This window comes from Lagopus leucura, unplaced genomic scaffold, assembly GCF_019238085.1.
Source record: "Lagopus leucura isolate 7727_CA_CO unplaced genomic scaffold, USGS_WTPT01 Super-Scaffold_100027, whole genome shotgun sequence".
In the NCBI taxonomy this organism is placed as follows: domain Eukaryota; kingdom Metazoa; phylum Chordata; class Aves; order Galliformes; family Phasianidae; genus Lagopus; species Lagopus leucura.
Genome location: NW_024962278.1, coordinates 2,477,017 through 2,496,410, shown reverse-complemented (window position 1 = coordinate 2,496,410; position 19,394 = coordinate 2,477,017). Strand labels below are relative to the sequence as shown.

At 39.2% G+C, this 19,394-nt stretch overlaps 1 protein-coding gene across 3 annotated transcripts in view; it reads right to left on the bottom strand.

Annotated features, from left to right (window-relative positions):
- SLIT3 (slit guidance ligand 3) overlaps positions 1-19,394 on the bottom strand; it is a 472,709-nt gene that overhangs the window by 145,474 nt on the left and 307,841 nt on the right. For all 3 annotated transcript variants that reach the window (XM_042880662.1, XM_042880663.1, XM_042880664.1), the window contains exons 10-11: positions 15,312-15,453; positions 2,080-2,151 (exon numbers count right to left, since the gene is read on the bottom strand). In XM_042880662.1, coding sequence (XP_042736596.1) covers positions 2,080-2,151; positions 15,312-15,453 — 214 coding nt within the window. The remainder of the gene's footprint in view (positions 1-2,079; positions 2,152-15,311; positions 15,454-19,394) is intronic.

The window sequence follows — 19,394 nt, the reverse complement described above, 5'->3', positions numbered from 1 at the left end:
GGAAATAGCATCATCTTGCAGGAAATAGTAAATCAAAATACTGAGAGCACTGCAAATGAGCAGTCTGTATCCTTAGCATTCCACCATATGTGCCCACCAGAAGGAGTAGAACAAAATAATATGATTCATGATATTGTGCTAATATTATCCCTTGAGTTCTATGAAAATATTATTTGTAATATCTATAGTAAGAAGAATAACAAAGTTCTTCATTTGTACCCAGGATAGGGCATCAATTAACAAAATGAATAATCTTCATGTGTTACACCACACACTGAAATGACAGTGTGACCATGCAAGAATGGAGACTTCAGTGCTATTAGGAATGTCTTGGTATTACCTTTATGGGAAAGAATGGATAATACTTGTCTTTTAAGAGATAATTTCTTGACAAGATATATCTTAATATACCTTATGTTAAAGATAATGCCAATTATCTCTTCAAATCATTGGACAAATTGTTTTAAACTTCATGTAACAATAACTGCTGGTCTAAAGCCTCACTGTCCAGTAGCAAAAAAAAATAAATAAATAAAACAAAAAACTTTAATAAGGAGACAGGTTGATAACCAAATTTCAAATCATCATGTTCATGATGGGACATTCTGCAGCCTAACTATCCCTAGGTCCTCCACGAAACAGCCACATGTTAATTAAGCTTTGACACAGATCATTTGGAAGGATAACTCATTATGTGAGTTCAGATCCCAGTGATGATGCCAGTAATACTCCAGAAAGCTGTTAACACAACTTGCTAATGGAATTCTGCTCTGAAATTCTAATATTAATCATTTCACCTAATAACTGCCACACTGGGTTGGAGGAGTTAGTCAAGTTACAGAACTTTTTTTTTTGTTAAGTCTCATATCAATTCTCAATCATGAAAAATGAAAGGATAGTAAAACACTGCCAAAATCTAAAATTAGTTATACCTCAGAAAGAACTCAACTAGTGCCTTTAATCATGAAAAAGTTACAAGTTAGGTCACTGAAAGGGATCTGTCATTTTTCAATGAAATTACTATCTCGCTATCTAATACAGTACTTCTTTAAAAATACATACAGCTATATTGAAAGTGAGACATTAGAACAGAGACTCTGCAAGATTGATGATTTGACCAGTTAAATATTAAGATCCATATTTACAGCTCTTCAGCTTTAGCAACTTGATAACTCTGGACCAGCAAACAGTAATTTCACTCTCAAATCCAACGGTACAGCACATTTCAGATTCCAAAAGCATTAACATTCTGATGATTCAGTAGCATTTTGTCAAGTCAGCTGACAGTTTCTTAATTCCAGAAAGCACTGTACACAGTAGAAAACAACAGCTGTAAGAGGTACCATTTTTAAGCAGTCTTAGCACTGAATACAAAGTCTGGACAACTTCTGGTCCAGTGGTACCCATCAACATCCTGATAAGATGGCGAGGCAGGAGTAACATTTTTCATCATTGTCTGAATCACAGTTCTGCTGTCACAACGTCTCTCATAAAGCAAGACAAACCAGGGGACCGACCAGCTTGTATGCATTGCTGCTACAAATCAAACTTTGTAAAATTTATTGTTAAATCCACAGAGACAACACAAGAGCTAATCAGGAAGGAATTGTCTGTGTATTCACCAGTGATTGAGAAATTGAGAAAGTGAGCTCCACTAGGCTTGTTTTCCTGTAATCAAGCAATTGAATGCAATATAAATATTCCTAACTACTCTGCAGGAACATTTACTCCTGCTGTAACAGGGGTCAACACAACGGAGTGCTGTGAACAAAAACCAGAATGAGTAAGACAAAAATACAGAATTTAATACTTTTTCTGAGTAAGCAGATTCGTTTGAACAGACTAACTAATTAGCTCACATCCTTTGAAAGGGAATTTAACCATTATAAAGGATTTCATGCACTGGTAGTCATCCTAAATCTAATCCTGTTGTTGCACACACTATGAAGAGATGATTTGTGCAATCCCCAGTGATTTCAACATAGAAATTGCCAATATGTTTCTAAAATAACACTGCAAAACGTGAAGCTAGAAGATTCAAAATTGCTCTTGCATTTTGGCCTTATTATTAGGACTTACATTCTCTTAAGTTTCTTGTACTGGGTAAAAGCTCCAGGGGGAATGATTTTGATGAGGTTTTGTTCCAAACGGCTGAAAACAAACAAAGAAATATACGTGTTATATACACAATTACAGGAGTGGAATAACAGTAAACATTAAAACTGTTGGGTTTTTGTTTGTTTGTTTTGCACAAATACACAATTATTTCATAGAGGTTTATACATGAAATAGATTTTCTTTTGAAAGCCCTAAGTGGAAAAAATGCTGAAAAAAAAATGCTTAGAAAAGAAATTCATCTCGTTGATTACATTAAGTTTGTATTTAAACAAACGAAAAAAAAGCTGTAGAAATTGCTTCTTTAAAGCACAAGGGATTACTTTAAAAAAATCCTAGGTATACTGTATGACTACTTAGTCAAAATTAAGGTAGAAAATACAGATGCTTTCCCTCACTGCACATAGCAGGTAACCAAACCGAAAGCGATGCTATTTTGTGACAGCTTAATGAGCAGATTAATAATACCAGCTGAGTGACTCAGGAGCAACAATCTGTGGGAACACGCCAAAGTTCCGCCCCGTATCCAACACTTGCATTAATAATACTACTGCAGAACAGTGTGGAAACCACTGCAATATAAATTCAGATTTTTAACTTTTTTCCTTATCTTTGGGGGAGGGGAAATCTATTTAAAACAGAGGAGAAAGGACTCCATGCTTCAATTTTCACTAACGAATATCGAAATTGTTATAAAATATGGTCCAGACTAAGTGAATATGCTGCTGTTTTCATTTCTGAGCTCTGTTTTGAAAGAAACATTCTTTATAAAGTAGCATAAATGCTTGTACCAATAACAAAAAGTGAGCAGCATTAAGATACTGCATGCAGTAACCATTAACGTGATTCATTTCTGTGCCTTCTCAGAAGCAAGATCCCCAAATACCTGCAAGAAGGACTGCTTTCTCCTCACATGAACCCTAAATATGCATCTCAATTACAAATGTAAAACAAGACCCCCCTTACAACAAATTCAGATGTCCGTGGCAGTTAAAATCATGCAAATGCAGCAGGAATAGAAAGCATGCTTTGATTTTACCTAGTTCTTATTATTCAAAAGTTGTGTTGCTGTTGTTGTTTTTTTTCTCTTCAAAAATGTGATATAAAGAAAGAGTTACAATAGCAGAAATCTGTGGTTGGAAATGCTTAAGAATTGAAATATGAAGACAGTGGAGTGAAGGAAGGAGCCACTGGAGTTATTTAGGGTTGCTGCAGCAGTGCAGAAGGGAGGAAAAAATTAAAGACCAGGAACAGAGGTAAAATGAGCTACAGGCAGAACTGAACGAAGGTTTTTAAGGACTATGGAAGAGGTCAGAGAAAAGGAATACAGCCCATCAACCCTCTACCGCACAGCATATCCTTCTGTTGATCTGTGCTTTCAACAGGCAAAAAATTCCCTTGAAAACACAGTATTTTGCCAGCTCGGTTACGCTTTGAGAAGCTATTTAAGCCATAAACATTGAGATATTTGTACAGCCAATTTGCACAGACCTTTTCATTTCTGTAGTAGTCTATTTTAAAGGCTGCAATCGGAGTTAGTTCTCTTCCTTGTTTTGTGATTTGAATTAGCATCTGAGATTTCCCTCCCTTGCTCTAAATATAACGGGCATCGTTCCCGGCCAGCCCGCAGTGCATGCAGATTGCTGCACGCTCAGCACACTGCTATTGTTGGGTGTTTGTCACCAGAATTAGCGGTACACTCTTCCCATAAAGGCTTTTTGTCAGCTTGCCAGCTCCGTAACTCCGCCCAAATGTTTCTAAGCAGACACTTCTAGGAACAAAGCAGGGCCCGCTTGCCCAGCTCCTTGCTGTATGAATGGGAATGGCACACAGGCACAGAGCTGTCCTCATGGTACGACCCAAACACACCACCAGGAGGGAAATACGGCCTGGTTTTATAACTGCTTCAAATTCCAAGGACATTTCAGTCACTCAGAAGTGTAAATCCACACAAAATAACCCCACAGAGCGCAAAAAAAAAACAAAATTGGAGTAGCGCAGACTTTGAGTGATACGACCAATTTCTGGAGAAGGCAGAGAGGAATACGAAAGGGCTGCTCCACAGCACAACCTGCACTGCCCTTTCCTAGAACATCTGCAGCAGTGGCCAAGAGATGAACAAGGCTGCTGTCATCTGCTGCTGCACTGCCACCTAAACACCTCACCTGTTCCTACTGTACGAAGCTCTTTGTCAAAGAAGGACTGAAGGCTACACATGGTGTTTCTGCTTGGTGCACTGTGCCTGCAGTTTGCAGATGCTCACACAGAAGCAACAAGTGGTATGGCAGGCTGAACCTTTCTCACCAGCCCTTGTTCTCGAGTGATTCCACCCTGGGAACAAAATGCAGCTGAACTAGAAGCTGCTATACCCAAACATGGCCTCAGAAAACTGTTTCTTTCATGGTCTGTCCGTGCATCCCGTGAAGCACTGACACACTATAAAACAACCTGCACTAGTGCAAAGGAACGAGATGATTTATTTTGTGCATCGCTGGAATACTCTATAAATTAGTTTTACAATACATTTGAGAACTCTGTACATGAGATGAAATCCTAAAAGAGTAAACTTTGATCATCTGAACTATTGTCTGCCACATTAAAGATTTCTTACAACTCAATAAAATTTTGCTCAATTTTCCTCTGGTATTTCATAATAAGATCCATTTAAAAGGCTACACAAGTTGAATTCACAAGGCTGATAAAATAAATTGGCCATGTTCAAACCTCTCAGGGGCTTTTGTTCCTCCTTTCAGTTACCCATTTCACTGTGCCTGTCGCCTGCTGCCAGCTGCATCATTTGGATGAACTGAAGCATATCTCCCCCCTCCTGACATACAGCAGTGCTGTCTGCCTCTTGAAGCTTTATTTTATTGCCTTCGACAACAACATCAAAGGACAAGAACAATTTCCTTTCCCCTCTCTAATATGTTATCAGAGATTGGAGAGTATGAGGATCCAATGGATTCAGATACATTTTTCTTGTAACAACACGACGCTAGACAGGATAAAGTCCTCCTTCTTCTCACTCTTCCTGAATAACTTTGCAGCAATAAGAGCAAAAAGTAAACATCGGAGAAAAAAAAAAACAAAAAAATAGGAAACTATGCAGTTAGATATGACAAATGATCCCAGAGCAAAGAATAAGCACTCAAATTCCCATGCTAACCCATCTCAGAGTTCACTGAGGTGCAAATCTTTTCATCACCTCCTCAGCTGGCGCCTGTACTGCTCACACCCAGGATGGCAAAACACAAAGGTTAAAAGCTCTCCCTAAGGCAGCCTTGCAGAGCCAGCTCAGCTCCCAGGGGTGACGAAGCCATTTGTCTTGAAGAATGATTTCCCCTGCAGAGTGGGGGAGACAGTTGTATTAATTTGGACCTTAACTATCTCTCTTTCAATGAAGGAAAGAAAGAATTTGTTACTTGGTCTCTAATGGAGCAGTTTGCTAGCAATTTTCCCATTTCAAACACCGTCTCAGCTGCTAATGTGTAATGTTTTGTCAAGCTTGCCTACCCATAACATAGACAAATCACTAGCTTAGAGAAAAAGAGAGAGGGAGTGAAGCATCAGTACCGATAATTCTCAGCTGTCAGATGAATAGAGCCTACAAATGAGACAGCCATGCTCTATTAACAGTGCCATCGAGCTCTTGCCTGAGATGTGTCAGAAACGTCCCTCTGAATCCAGCAGCCATGAGCTCCCTGCTGGGAGACAGCAAGCGAGTGAATGAGCCGGGCTGCTCCCCGCATCACGCTGCCAGCCGTGCTGTGGGGCTCACCAGGGCTCACATCACCCAGGCAGCTGAGAACTGAAAGCGATCTCCAGGAGAGAGACAGCATGAGATTGGATTAGTGTGCAGCAGTGACTGTCAGAGCTGGTCTCTGGCAGGATGCACAGCCTCTGTGAAGGTTCTTGGGAAGGGCAAAATGCTTTCTTCCCTCCTGCCCTATAAGGGGATTTTCAAGAGCCAATCGAGGCTATCTGGGAGAAATAACCCACATGTTCACCCAATGCTTTGTATTAAGGAGGATGAAACTTCCTGAACAACAGACAGCATGCTTGTCCTTGCCAAGGGGAGAGAACAACTGGATCACAAAAGCTGCTTGGACTATTATTTGCCATTTATCTCACATTCTGGACTTGCATATCTTATCATGCATTTTAATCTTCAATGAGGAAAAGTTCACAAATTTATTTTCAGTATTTAATAGGAATAGATCATACTTAAAATCTGGTTGTCTTACAGCAACTACGGGCTAGAGCCGAACGCCGTCCTGACCCCTTTCTTCCTCCACCCACAGCAGGCAGCTGCACTGATGGATTCACCCAAAGACAGCACTGCATAGGGGACACCTTCACGGGGTAGGGAGGAACCTTGTCCTGCATTCACACTGTCAGCACTTGCAGCTTACTCTGCAGTGAGAAGCAGACGTCTCACAGTCCCTGCTCTTTACACCGCAGCACTGCACAGGGCACTTCTCTGCAAAGCATGAGGCAAAAATCCTGCAGTTCTGTTGCTTTACAAAGTTTATAGACCTACACTAACAAGAACTAAATACCTCAGTGCTTGCTTTTTTTTTTAACTAAGATAGCTAAAACCTTTAGTCTCTACCTTAGCCAAAGATTGCCACTATAAACACACACAGTTCTCCAAGACTTTTATAATTCTACCTTTCATCACAGTGCCTGAACGACTTCCAAACAAAATTAATATCTATTATGAAAAGCTCTCTCATTGAGCCTGCCTCTCTGTGTTAGGAATTAGAGAAGTGAGAGCCAGTGAACTGTCCACCTATATTAATACAAGGTGACAAGCAGAGTTCCCCTTGAAGAATAATATACTTCTTATACTGATGTTTGGTGTTGATTTTCAGGATCCAGCAGTCAAGCTCCTCATGCTTCTCAGGCATTCATCTAAGGGCAAATTCTTAGTGGACAAAATCTCACCAAGAATGAAGTGGCATTTCAAAATAAATCTAGCTAGGAAGTTACATAGTTAACTCCACTAACCAAAAGGCATCCACCAGAATGAAACCACTTCTTCTGATGTGTTCCCCCATACCATGGTGTTCATCTAAAAGTAATGCTAGCGATATTGGATTTTCTGACATACTACAGTTAATTTGGTTAAGCTGACCCAGGTCCCAGCGTAAGAAGTGAATTTATAATGGTGGTCAGACTGGAAACCCACTGGCTCTGTTGTGGTATTTTAATTTTGTGCCAAGTGCTGTACAGACAGACAGGGATATATCTGATAAAACTGTAGTTGGCTATTTTGCAAAACAGTTTTTGACATGATACCAATGTTTTTATCTATACAAACACAGTATGCAGTAAGATACTGCCAGACCTCAAGGCTTCTCTGTCTACCACTGCAATACTCCATCTTCCCTGGTGGTATTTTTGGCTTTTCTCATCATACTGCAGTATTACTTTCTCCTGCCAGTCCCACTGATTGCCTTTCCCTGCTCCATCTTCAGAGGGGGTGCAGCACCCACCAAACACGATGTCGGTGCCTCAGCTTGCTCAGCCTGCAGTCCACATCTGTGAGACCTTTTTGCAGGCTGTGCCCAGGGGTAAAAGCAGCGATTTCAATTGCAAGCCATCAGCAGTAGGTACAATCAGTGAGGATGCTAATAGGCTAAATGCAAGCTGTTCTAGGGGTAAAATACAAAATATCCTCTCACTCTTTTTTTGCTACTTCCCATCATTTGATATTTAGGATCACTGCTGTACCTTAGAAGAACCTAGCTAGCATTAGATGGAAATCACTTCCCTTCTCAGCACACTTCCATGGCTCCCACGGACTTCGGATCTGTATTTGCAGGAAGATTCTCTCCGGGATCTGCCTACAGATGGCTGTGAGGACCATGGGACAGAATACGTCCTTCGTCCGCAGACAATCAGCCACCTCTAAAGAAACACAGCCAAGCTGTGTGCTTCATTCAATCAGCAGGTGTGTCTTCCTGCAGGTTTGGGTTTCCGAGATCCTTTGGTGTGGTAACAACAGCAGAAACTTTGGTCTCACTTTCAGATTGTTGTGGCCCCCCACGGTTCCAGCTGAGACCTTCTGCATTCAGTTCAGAGAGCTCCAAGGAGACTGGCCTGGGGGATGCTACATGAGGGTGAGGTTCTCTCAGCTACTTTTCAAGAATGCAGGCTCAGATCTCTGCTGAGCGTGTTTTGTTGTGGCTGGTTTTTGTTGTTGTTGCTTTGGTTTCGTTTTGTTCTTTTGTTGTTGTTTTTTTTTTTAATCTGAAGCTTCAAGTCTATACATGGGAGATGCACGGTCTCTTCAGTGCATACTAACAATCAATACTTGGCCTACTGCTACATTTCACAAATGTAAACAAGAAGCAGTGGTTTTCAACAAACCAGACTTGGCAAAAGGTTTTGAAATACATTTCTATTAGGGACTTTTGTCGATCTGAATCTCCTACCCTTTGCTGAAAGATATTCAGTTAACAAATTTGATTATGTGGTACCACTACTTGTTGCCCTTTCTGGCCTTACCATTCATTTCTTGTTAACAAGGCCAAATACACGTCCCTGCTGAAGTGATGTCTCTGGAGCAGAAAGTGACCAACAAAAAAAGCCAACAGATCCAAACCTACAGCCCTGTAAGAACAGTAACTCCTGCACAGCTTGCCTCAGTAAATTTCACCTGCGCTTAACTTTTTTTTAATTATTTTTTTTTAAAGTGTAAATTTCTCAATTGTAAAAAGAGAGAACATGGTAAAAATCATGCGACCAAAAGAATGAATATCATTATTGGTGTATGCAGTCTAGATTTATCAAAACAAAAACACCTTATCATGCTTAGGGATGACACTAGTTACTTACACAGACAAACATGTAAGAGATAAATCCTGCCTTGGTCGTAAAACAGAAACTCCTTGCAGTTACTGCCTGTATTATAAATTATTTTTCTTCAGCTACCTCAGCAAACAAAGCACCTTCTTGACATTTCCCATAATTTTGTGTTTTTTTTCTGCTGACGGTCAACCTAAAATATTTTATTATTTCATCCTTATTTTTGGGTCTTGCCATCATTCAGTAGAAGGTCATCTACCTGTTTCTGGCTTGACAGTAGAAATCTCATTTTGATGTTGAATGTAAGGAGCCAATAATACAGTTTGCCTTGTGAAACCCACTAAACAGTAGTCAAATCTGACATGTGAAACTGTCCAGAGCCAATTTACAGCAGTGAATGAAAATCATATTACATGATTCAACTACAGGAGCCAACCTGATTCCCTACCCAGAGAACTTGCCACCAGAGGCAATTATGGAACATTTATTACGGTGTTCAAAAATACTGTGCTGGCTTCAGCTCCAGCATTTACTGGAAGCCTGGGAAAATTAGTATAAGTTTCTTTTAGGAGGGAGAATAATGTTAAATTCATAACTGTCTTCCCTCTACTCTCAAATGTGTGGTGTCCACACACTTATATTCTTGAGAAATGCAAAAAACTTTTGTCTTCTTGAAGCTGAGAAAGTATGTCCATACTTCAGGATTCCCAACACAGTGTTACTCCCATGACAGCAATTCTCAGAATATTAAATTTGTCAGAAATGCATTGATTAAAGATGGAATAAGTACAACATTTCATTTCAAAGTGATTTTCTTGAAGAAATGTAGGCTTGTCTTCATTTTGACAGAATGATGCAAAAAAACAACAGCATTAGATCTTTTTTTAACAATAAAATTCTAGCATTTTTCTTAAGTGTAGAAATTGTACCAAATTCAAGTACTATTCATGCCTAGAAACCCTTAGTCATCAATTCAACTATCAGCTTTCAACAGAGAGAATGATAAAATAAATCAATAAAGAGAAGTGACTCAAAACTGACCTTAAGCCTTAGCTAGCTACTGGTAGCAGCACTGCCAGCCTGTTTCACTCTCTGACTCTCTGCTCAGAAGCCAGACTAGAAGCTGTGGTTACCATCTCACCAGATATGTCATTAAGTGTATCTAGATTCATGTGTTTGTAGACTGCAGTCTGCAGACCATGGGGACTTGGCTTTACAGAGTAATAAGTGTAGAGCAACACTGCATGCTCAAAGCAGTCCTACTGACTTCTACTGCAGCTGTGAGTCCTCAAGTGCTTCTGAATATCTCAGTTGAGCCAGCCAGAAAAGGAAGATTACATCATTAATGACCACCCATGGAAGTCTGTGCAACTCACTTACTCAGAATCAATCAATAAACCCACAGGCAAAAGGAGATACAACCCAATCTGAACAGCACTCGTGACATGATCTCCTCCAATGCCCTCATTTTAGAATTTTCCTGTTTTTGCACCAGATTCCATACAAACACACATATATAAAATTTTCTTTACTGCTTCAACCTGAATCCTTAAGTATTTTTATGTCTTTCTCTATTTACTGAACTCAAAATCAAAAGATGCCATAATCAGTTCCAGCAGGACAAGCACAGAGTCAACACCTCTGAATTAGTATTTAACTGGAAGAAATAACAACGGTTAAAATAGTTCTTGGCCGTGTTGTTTAGCTGTTGTTGGGTTGCAAATGCTCATGGTGACACATCAGGAAGGCAGTGTTTCTATCTCTGTGAACTGCACTGGCTCCAGCTTCACCCACTGCTCTGTCGTGGCCTGGCAGCCTGTCCGGCCCTGTCTGTCTGTCACCCTGCCATCCCAGCCTGCCTGCCACATCCCCAAAGCCCACTTGGTGAGCTGTGCCCCAGGATCACTACTGGCAACTACAGGCTTTATCCCCAGACATTCCTCACTTTCTCAGACTCTTCTGTCAGTCTGTCACAATTGACTTTGTTTCCGGTCATCATCACGTTTGCTGTTTCTTGTTCAGCCTTCCTTACCCCAACAATTTCGATACAGAGCAAAGCCCATCTTTATTCTCTCAAGTCTCTGTCCCAACACACACTGCAATCCTTGGCGATTAATCAGATCCTCCTCTTACATCCTCAGAAGGTCCTTCAGAACAGCAGTGCCTGATAAGATCAAGTCTGATCAGAAAATGGATTGTCTGGAGACTTCATCTCCTCCCCAGTCCCTAGGTCAGCCCTCCTCTCCAAGGCTGAGTCCATTTCGCACGTTTTCAAGCCATTATGCTATCTCTCCCTTTTATCTTACAATCATTTTCTCTTACCCTTCCTAGACACATGTAAACTTCTCCTTTTATTGCATATACCACGCCAATGTCATGATGTGACCACATCACTCATTTATCAGCAAAGCATGAAGGCATATTTGTTTGGGTATGTCTCTTTTAGTAAATTTCCAGGTGCTTAATGATTTTTGCTTTCATCAGAGCATTCATGCAGAACTGCTCCATGGCTATTCTCTTCAGTTTCTCTATAACATACAGTGGTCATCTGTTCTCTGAAATATAGAAGGGAATCACTTTGTAAAAAGGGAATCTTTTACATCACACAACATCCTTTGTCTAATCCTTAGCTTTAGTTTCTTGAGTTTTCTTCTTCATTTTTCCTCAGTTAATTTGGCTGCTGCTGTCAGCTCCTGACTAAACAAATAACTTTACAGAAAAGGAATAGCATTTCGTACATTCTAGCTATCTATTTTATGAAATGATGAAGAAGTAAGCCCAGCACACAGCTTTCTAGCTTTCCTAAATTCCTTTATTTACTAATGAACACGCTTGTAACGAGGGCCTTCAGGATAACGCACCAAAAGGAAAAGTATAATACAGCAACACAACAAACTTCCAAGTCACATGTGGCAGAGGTCAGAAGCAAGGGAAAATGAGTATTATATGTTATCTGTTTTATGTCCTGTGACAAGGGAAGTGTCTCTTTTGTGATAGCTTTTTATCAACAAAAGCAAACGTAAGACTTTTTGGAAGCTTTGCTAGAAACGCTCTGCCTTTCTATTATTAATGAAAAAAGAAAGGAGGAAGAAGGCAGAGTAAAAGACCCTTAATTAATACTGAAACATAGAGTAAAATGTTCTTCATCTTTAATGATCTGGTTACAGTAACAGCTGTGTGTTTCAGTTCTGCAGGAACTCAGTCAAGGGTTCTTATCTGGCACAGTTTGGCTTATGAAGAAAGACGAAGTTAAGAGGAAATACAAGTAGAAAGCTGTAATTGAATGTAACTAATAAGCAAAGGAACTTGGAAATGCCCCAGGTGGAGGAGTAAGCACAGCATTTTAATACTAACATATAAATATTCTGAATAGACTACAGTCTACAGAGGAAATGTTTGGGGTTTTTAAATGTGGAATGTGTATTTACAATGCTAGGTAGAACAGATAAATGAAAAATACACCACCTCAAGTAATATCCCATAGGAATTTTGAAATGTGGTGTGTGCATTAGTAACCCAGCAAAGTAGTTTGTTCATACCACGTATTCCAAAAGAGGAATTTCATCTCTAGTAAGAGACAGATCTCAATAAGATAATCAGAATCAGCCCACAGGATAACAGGGTACAGAAATAAGTGTTCAGGCAGCACCACTACAGCTGCCTTTTATGCAAAGGGTGTGACTTATCTCCAACAATAGGGAACAACCCCAAAGGGAAAAAAAAATACCAGCCAACACATAACCTCACAACTCTCTGTGCTGAGAGATGTGGGCTGCTGCACATAGGGAGAATTTGTTTGGTTCCATAGCTGCATTACAGCAAGAGAACATTATTCTGCCTATTGTATCAAATCAAAAGACAGTCATTATTCCATGTATAGCTGGAGCCTGACCTTTGGATGGATTTTTATTGAATAAGTGTAGAGTAGACTCAGCCAAACTGAATTTCTGAGCAGTACAATAAACTTCTCATAAAACAGAATGGTTTTCTTGGTCAAAGGAATTTACGCCAGGATTTTTCTGAGAAAACACTGCGGCAGCAATCTTCCATCCTTCTAGAAACATTTTGTTCTGTGAGAATATCCTTTACTTAAACTAGATGTGAGAATGTGTAATGGTTTGCCCTTGGATTTTAGATTATTCTTTCTTACCAGTACTTTGACAAAAAAACTGCTCTACCAAAAGAAAAAGAATGGTACGTGCCAATGGCAATGTCGCTGATGTCACTCATTCTGATAGAACTACTTGAATTTCTTAAGATATATTTCATTAAAAAAGTAAACTTCTTGGCATTGACTGCGTTATAAAGTCAGCAATAAGGTTTACATAAGGGTTAGCTCACATTACACTCTGAACATACTATTCACCAATATTCCTTCTGCAGAACTACTCCCACCGGAAATGACAATGAATTTGTAAAGGATGTATGCAGGATTAACGTGATCTAAAAGGATTCTCAGTAGGCAGAGACTGAAACAAGCATGGCCTAAAACGCAAGAAGTCTGACATGTAAATTACTAACGAGCTTCAGGCGGTGTTCTATGGAGCTAGAAGTTTTATAACCTGCAGGTCATGAAAGTTTCTCAAAATGTTACCTGCATCTTGACTGGCTATCTCATCATCTACCTTAAAGGATCTCCAAGTTTTCCTCCACTTTCTGCCCTCCTAAATCACTTTCAGAAGTCATAGGTGCTAGAGATACTAGAAAGGAGACAGGATGTGAATATTCAGTGCTACTGTGACCAAGCTAGGGACCAACATTTTCACTTGCTCTCTGACTCTAACTGCACTGCTGCAGGGAAGTGTTGGAGCACACCAGTTTCAGTCTTCCTGCAGATACTGCTATCCATGTGACTTCAGCATAGGACCACAAAGCTGATTTGATTTCTGCTAATACTGTTAACATTACCAAGTAACATTTTACAATTCTCTAAACCCAACCCTAATTCGGGAGCAAGTCTGAAACCAGTCTCTTTTCTGCCTATTATAAAAAACTGTTCCAGTCACTCCTGCAAACTTGCTTGTTCCCTATCTGACAGAATTGAAAACAAGATTAAACTCTGACTTTTCTTAGCACACTGAACAAAATTCATATTTGTAGGATATTTTTAAGCTAACTTCCATAGATAGAAAATCAAGTATTACACGTGCATTTTATATGCAACAATGTAAGCAGACACCAGCACAACAAATACGTTCTGAATTTTGTCAGGAGGCAACTAAACAGGCATTCAGAACAGCTTGTGCATGGGTTTATACTTCCTGTAAATGTTTTAAGGACTCTACATACATGCTCAACAATGGTAATTTTAAGATGTTTATTTTCTGCATTCACTGTGCTAATATTTTATACCCCAATAGGAAATAATCAAGCATAGTAAGCCACTTCTAATTGTTATGCTGAGATAATAATCCAAACAATTTTGAGGAGAAAAATAATAAAAGCAACTGATGAAGTCAGAGGAACAGTACTGTAGAGCAGATCATCAACAAGCCATGTAGCACATTGCCTTCACTGGCCATAACCCCTACATTCCTGGCAGTCATAACAATGGAATTGCTTATGTGTAGCCTCACCAATTTATCCTTTATTCCACTGAATTTTGCAATGCAGCAGTTTTTCTACAGCAATTAAAAGCTGCCCACTGACAATAAAAATATTTAAATCCATACTATGTAGTCTGTAAAAGCTGGTTGGATACTGGTAATCACTGCACTACAACCTCCTAAACAGGAAAAGAATTGATCTGCATTCCTTACAGACTAAACAAAAGCAGTTTAGTTTTCTCTAATAGTATTTCAGGATCATGGCAGAAGCTACGGACACAAAAATAGATGATTACAAATCTTAAAAGTGGTAAAAAGAAACAAGTCTGCATTTGATCTTTCAACACACAATTAAGAAAAATGTTAAAGAATTGGGAGTAATGAAATGTGGCATACCAGAAATTGGAGGGACAATCTGTTCTGATGTCATATCTCACCTCTTTACAAATGCAACCTGTCAAATTGACATGAAATCCCTCCACTTCCTGGGGAATCCACCAACAAAAGATAAAACAATCTGACTTGACGAAAACAAAAAGGGACTGTGTTTTTCATGAGTATACAACTGTAATCCCAGACTTGTGAGATGTAAACAGTCTTCACATAATGTGACAGGAACTTCACCTTCTTGCAAGGTAGGGAACTTCAAGCAGAATCTTAATATATATCAATGAATGGTTTGAGCCCTTAATCAAAAGAGTGTAGGCAAAGAGGACAAGTACCATAATCAGCTATCTACTCAGAACACAGTTTTCAAAACACATGACTTTCTTTCACGTAACAAGGATTAAAAATGGAGAGAAATGACAAAGAATGATGCACTGCACTGGCACTTACATTTCCCAAATGTCCTCCGGTAGGTTAGCTGGAATTTCTGTTAAGCCCCTTCCTCGACAATCCACCACATTGTTGCTGCAGGTGCAGGCAGATGGGCAAGTGATGGAACTGGCACTGCATGATGGTGGTTCAGACTGGGAACCTGTGACATAACGAAATCATTACATGCTAGTTTTGAAAAATGATTGCCTGAGATTTTGACAATAAACTACATCAGCCTCCAAGTTTTCCAGATCCTTCTATCATATTAAGTAATGATGTATTTGGATTCAGTGAATATAATTTGCTATAAATTAACTGTCGAGAAAATATATAAAAGGTTACTGTGTTCTTCTTCCTCGGTCTCTATACAATCTGTTTTTCTTCCCAGACAATTCTTTGGTTCCCTCTACAATCAACCAAATTAATTTATTCAAAGATTTAGAAAATAAGCCTGAAGATCAAGGAGCATCTCCAAAAGTTGTCTCTGCCTAGAAGTTTCCACTACACCAACTTTTACATAGTGAGAGAAGAATGTCATCAACAATTACTTCTGTTTTTGAAATGATGTGAGCTGTTACGGATCAAAGACTAGACATAGAAAGCTAGTTTTCTCAAGATAAGACAACACAGATAATGGAAACACACAGAGAATTACAAAACATAAGTTCTACACTTCATATCCCTGCTCAATCTAATAATTTCTTGGAAAGATAAGAAACTGGAAAGCAAATGTTTAACACGAGGATATTGTTCTATATACATTCTGATCAGTTCATTAGATTCAAGTTTAATTGTCAATAACATTTTTAAAACTGTAGCAATAATACCAATTTTTTTGTGTTTATGATTCTTACATCTAAAATTTTTTAAATTTTAATATACACACACACAAAGAAGAAGCTTTTGCCACACTAATTAATTTTATCAAGATGAAACAGTTGCTGATGTAATTATGGTAAGTTACACTTCCAAGCTGCATATAACAAAAGAAACCTCAAGTGTCTTTTCGAGCTGTGACCAGACAGAGAGGACTGAATACAAATGCTTGTGGTGATGAGATGTGACAAAATGCTATGAGAAATCAGAAAAACTGGTACTTTCCTAGATTATGTAGATTATAATCACCCTAACCGTGGTATCACAAATAATGTGAAAACATGGCAAGCTCCACGCAGTGCCTGGGGTTCGTCTTGGAAAAGGCACATGACGGACACTTTCATAAAATGTAACTACAGGGTATATTATTATGTCAATTAAAATATTTTATGTACGCATACACATTGCAACATTCTTACAAACTCTGTTGATTTATGCCTAAATACCCTCTGGTTTACCCCTTAATTGTGCACAGCAAAGTCAACTCATTGTAAAGCAAATGTATGTATGCATATATTTGTCAAAATCTGAATAAGACATAAACATCTGATAAGTAGCCAAGATATTTGGAAAACATAATATGTAAGAACTGCTTCTGAAGAGTGGCAGCTAGAAGGCTTTTTGCACCTGGGGAAGAACAAGATCTTATAACACTGCTGGCTCAGATGCTGCTGGCAGACTATCTACCATTTTCTGAAATGCTGCTTGTGACAATACCAGAAGCAAAGCTGGTCCCAACGTGTGTTCCTGGAAGAGCAAGAAGCCCCAGGCAGCCCGGTCCAGGGGGTAGCAACCTTGCCCACAGCAATGGGTTGGAACTAGATGAGCTTTAAGGTCCTTTCCAGCTAAGGCATTCTGTGATTTCAATTTTGTAAGAAATGTTGCAGAATTGTGGTACTGTGTTTGAAATTTCTTTTTAATGTATCATCAGTGGACTCACAGTCAGGACAGCAAAAGAAAAGTTAAGTTTCAAAGCGCTGTATGTTTTAAATATACCTTTTTTCTGATGCTAATCAGAGCTGTGAGTGACTCTTGTTTGGCAAACCAGCCCTCAGAACTCCAGTTCAGGAGTCTAAAAATTGGATTTTCAATGGTAGTGACCATCTTAAAAAAAATGAATGTCAGAGTACACCTGTGGTATGGGCACGAGTCACATTCATCCTCCATGAGAGTGGAGCTTTCATCATGATGCCTTCTCTTTGCTAAAATACCCTGCTGCACTCACAATCCACTTTCCAACTTTTCTGACAGCTACAGATAAGCAGTTTACAAGCAACAGCCTTTATCTCAACACACAGATGGTTTGAATTCTAGAACAGCTTCACCCTGCAGAACCAGTTGGGCAAAAACAGAGTATAAAAATAATTCAGTAGTGTAATTAAAATCTAAATTCTAGTGCATATGCTCAAGGAATCAACTTCATATTTTTTATCAGACAACCTGAACACTGACAAGTTTCAGTTCCAAAATCTTAACAGACACTGTCTTAACACGGTCCAAATATGTGAGCATGTGTGTAATACAGTGCTTAAGTTCTAGCTACTTGAATTAAAAAAATCCCTAAGCTTCACTAGTTAAAAACATACATGTAGAGCAGACAAGACAAGCAGCTCTACTGGGCCTGTCTTCTGGCCATAAAAATGCAGGGCAGACATATCATCATTGTGAATTAATAGAATTCCTTCAAAAATTAATGGAGCTCTGCTGCATATCACCAAAAGCACTGCCAGCTCTGCCTTTCACCATGTCCAAGGTTTCTGTAAGATTTTAACTGTGAATGCTTCCAGAAGTGGATTACAGCATTTCAGAATGCACACCAGCCTCTGCTATCCCCACATAGGAACAGGAGGTCTGCTTTTACAACCTCACCACACAATTTTTACTTGTTTTCTTTGTCTGTCTACACTGTGGTGTGATGTCCAAAACAAAAGGAACAATGAAAAGTGCAAACAAAACACATCAAGCCTTTCCAGACTGGGAGAAATGCTCAGAGTAGGAACACTTCAGAACAACCCTCGCTCTCCAGAAGGCAAAAGGAAAATTGGCAGCAAGGTCAAGTCTTCTACACAACTTCTATCACACACAATGGCTATGCTTGCTGAAGAGATTAGTAAAGAGGAAAAGGCATTTTGCAGTTATACCACTACAACATACTGCTGCGGGTTACATAAGCTTTAATAAACTCCCTTTTCATCAGGGCACAATGTCAAGAAAACCCTGAATTACTGCCAGTTGGAGTTTTAAGAGACTGTTCCCAACTCTGCTGTATTTAAATCAGTATCTAGTACAAGACTTAGTGGAGCTCAGCTCATCACCTCCACATTTTGTGCACCACGGTACTGCCGAGCGCTGTGTACTAATGGAACACTTTGAAAGGAGGTTATTATATTAGATGCTCTGAAAAGCATGACAAAACAACAGAAAAACCAATCTTCCTTACACAGAAAACAAGTAGCATCAGTGACAAGGCGCTAATGAACGTCCCATTACAGTATCTCAGAACTTTCCAGACAATATTTGAATGGAAAGGTGGTAAGCTAAGCTATTTGTGCTGGCTGCTGCACCTTCCACATCCTCTCCAAAGAAGGACCTGACACATCGCTGACTGAAGCCATTGGGAGTCCTTTAATTTATCCTGCATTTGGAGTAAGAGCATTTACTTCTGCTTTTCCACTAGGAAAGAGGAACTGCGTTGTGAACAAAATTCTGATCTTGGGCTACTGTGTAAAACCAAACCAAACCAAAAGCAAAGCCACCAATTAGTTAGCCATAGAGATACACTGAGCCAAAAGAAAGACAGAAAGCCATATAACAAGTTTATTCCTAGTGCATGTGGAGCTGAAATTGGATGGTAAAATAGCACTGGAGATGTATAATGTTACAGGATCTAACTTCTGCTGAAAAAAGTGAAGCAAAAAGTGAAGAAAGGCTGTGTTTATGTGGCTCTATTTCCCACATATAATGAGTGATTCCTTTTATTCATTTATTTATCTATTTACACTTTACTTTAAAAAGCATGGAAAAATGACTGTTTTTATAAACTTAATTTCTTATCATAAACCTGAATTCTTGGAGAGCCCTAAAATATCCAGTGCTCCTGTCACTGCTCACTGACATTTTATGCTCAATGTAAAAATACTTTGATCCATACTGAATGCAACCCTGTACTGTCAGTGAAATTCCTCCTTCACAAGCAAAAATACATCTACATTGTAGACTTCTGAA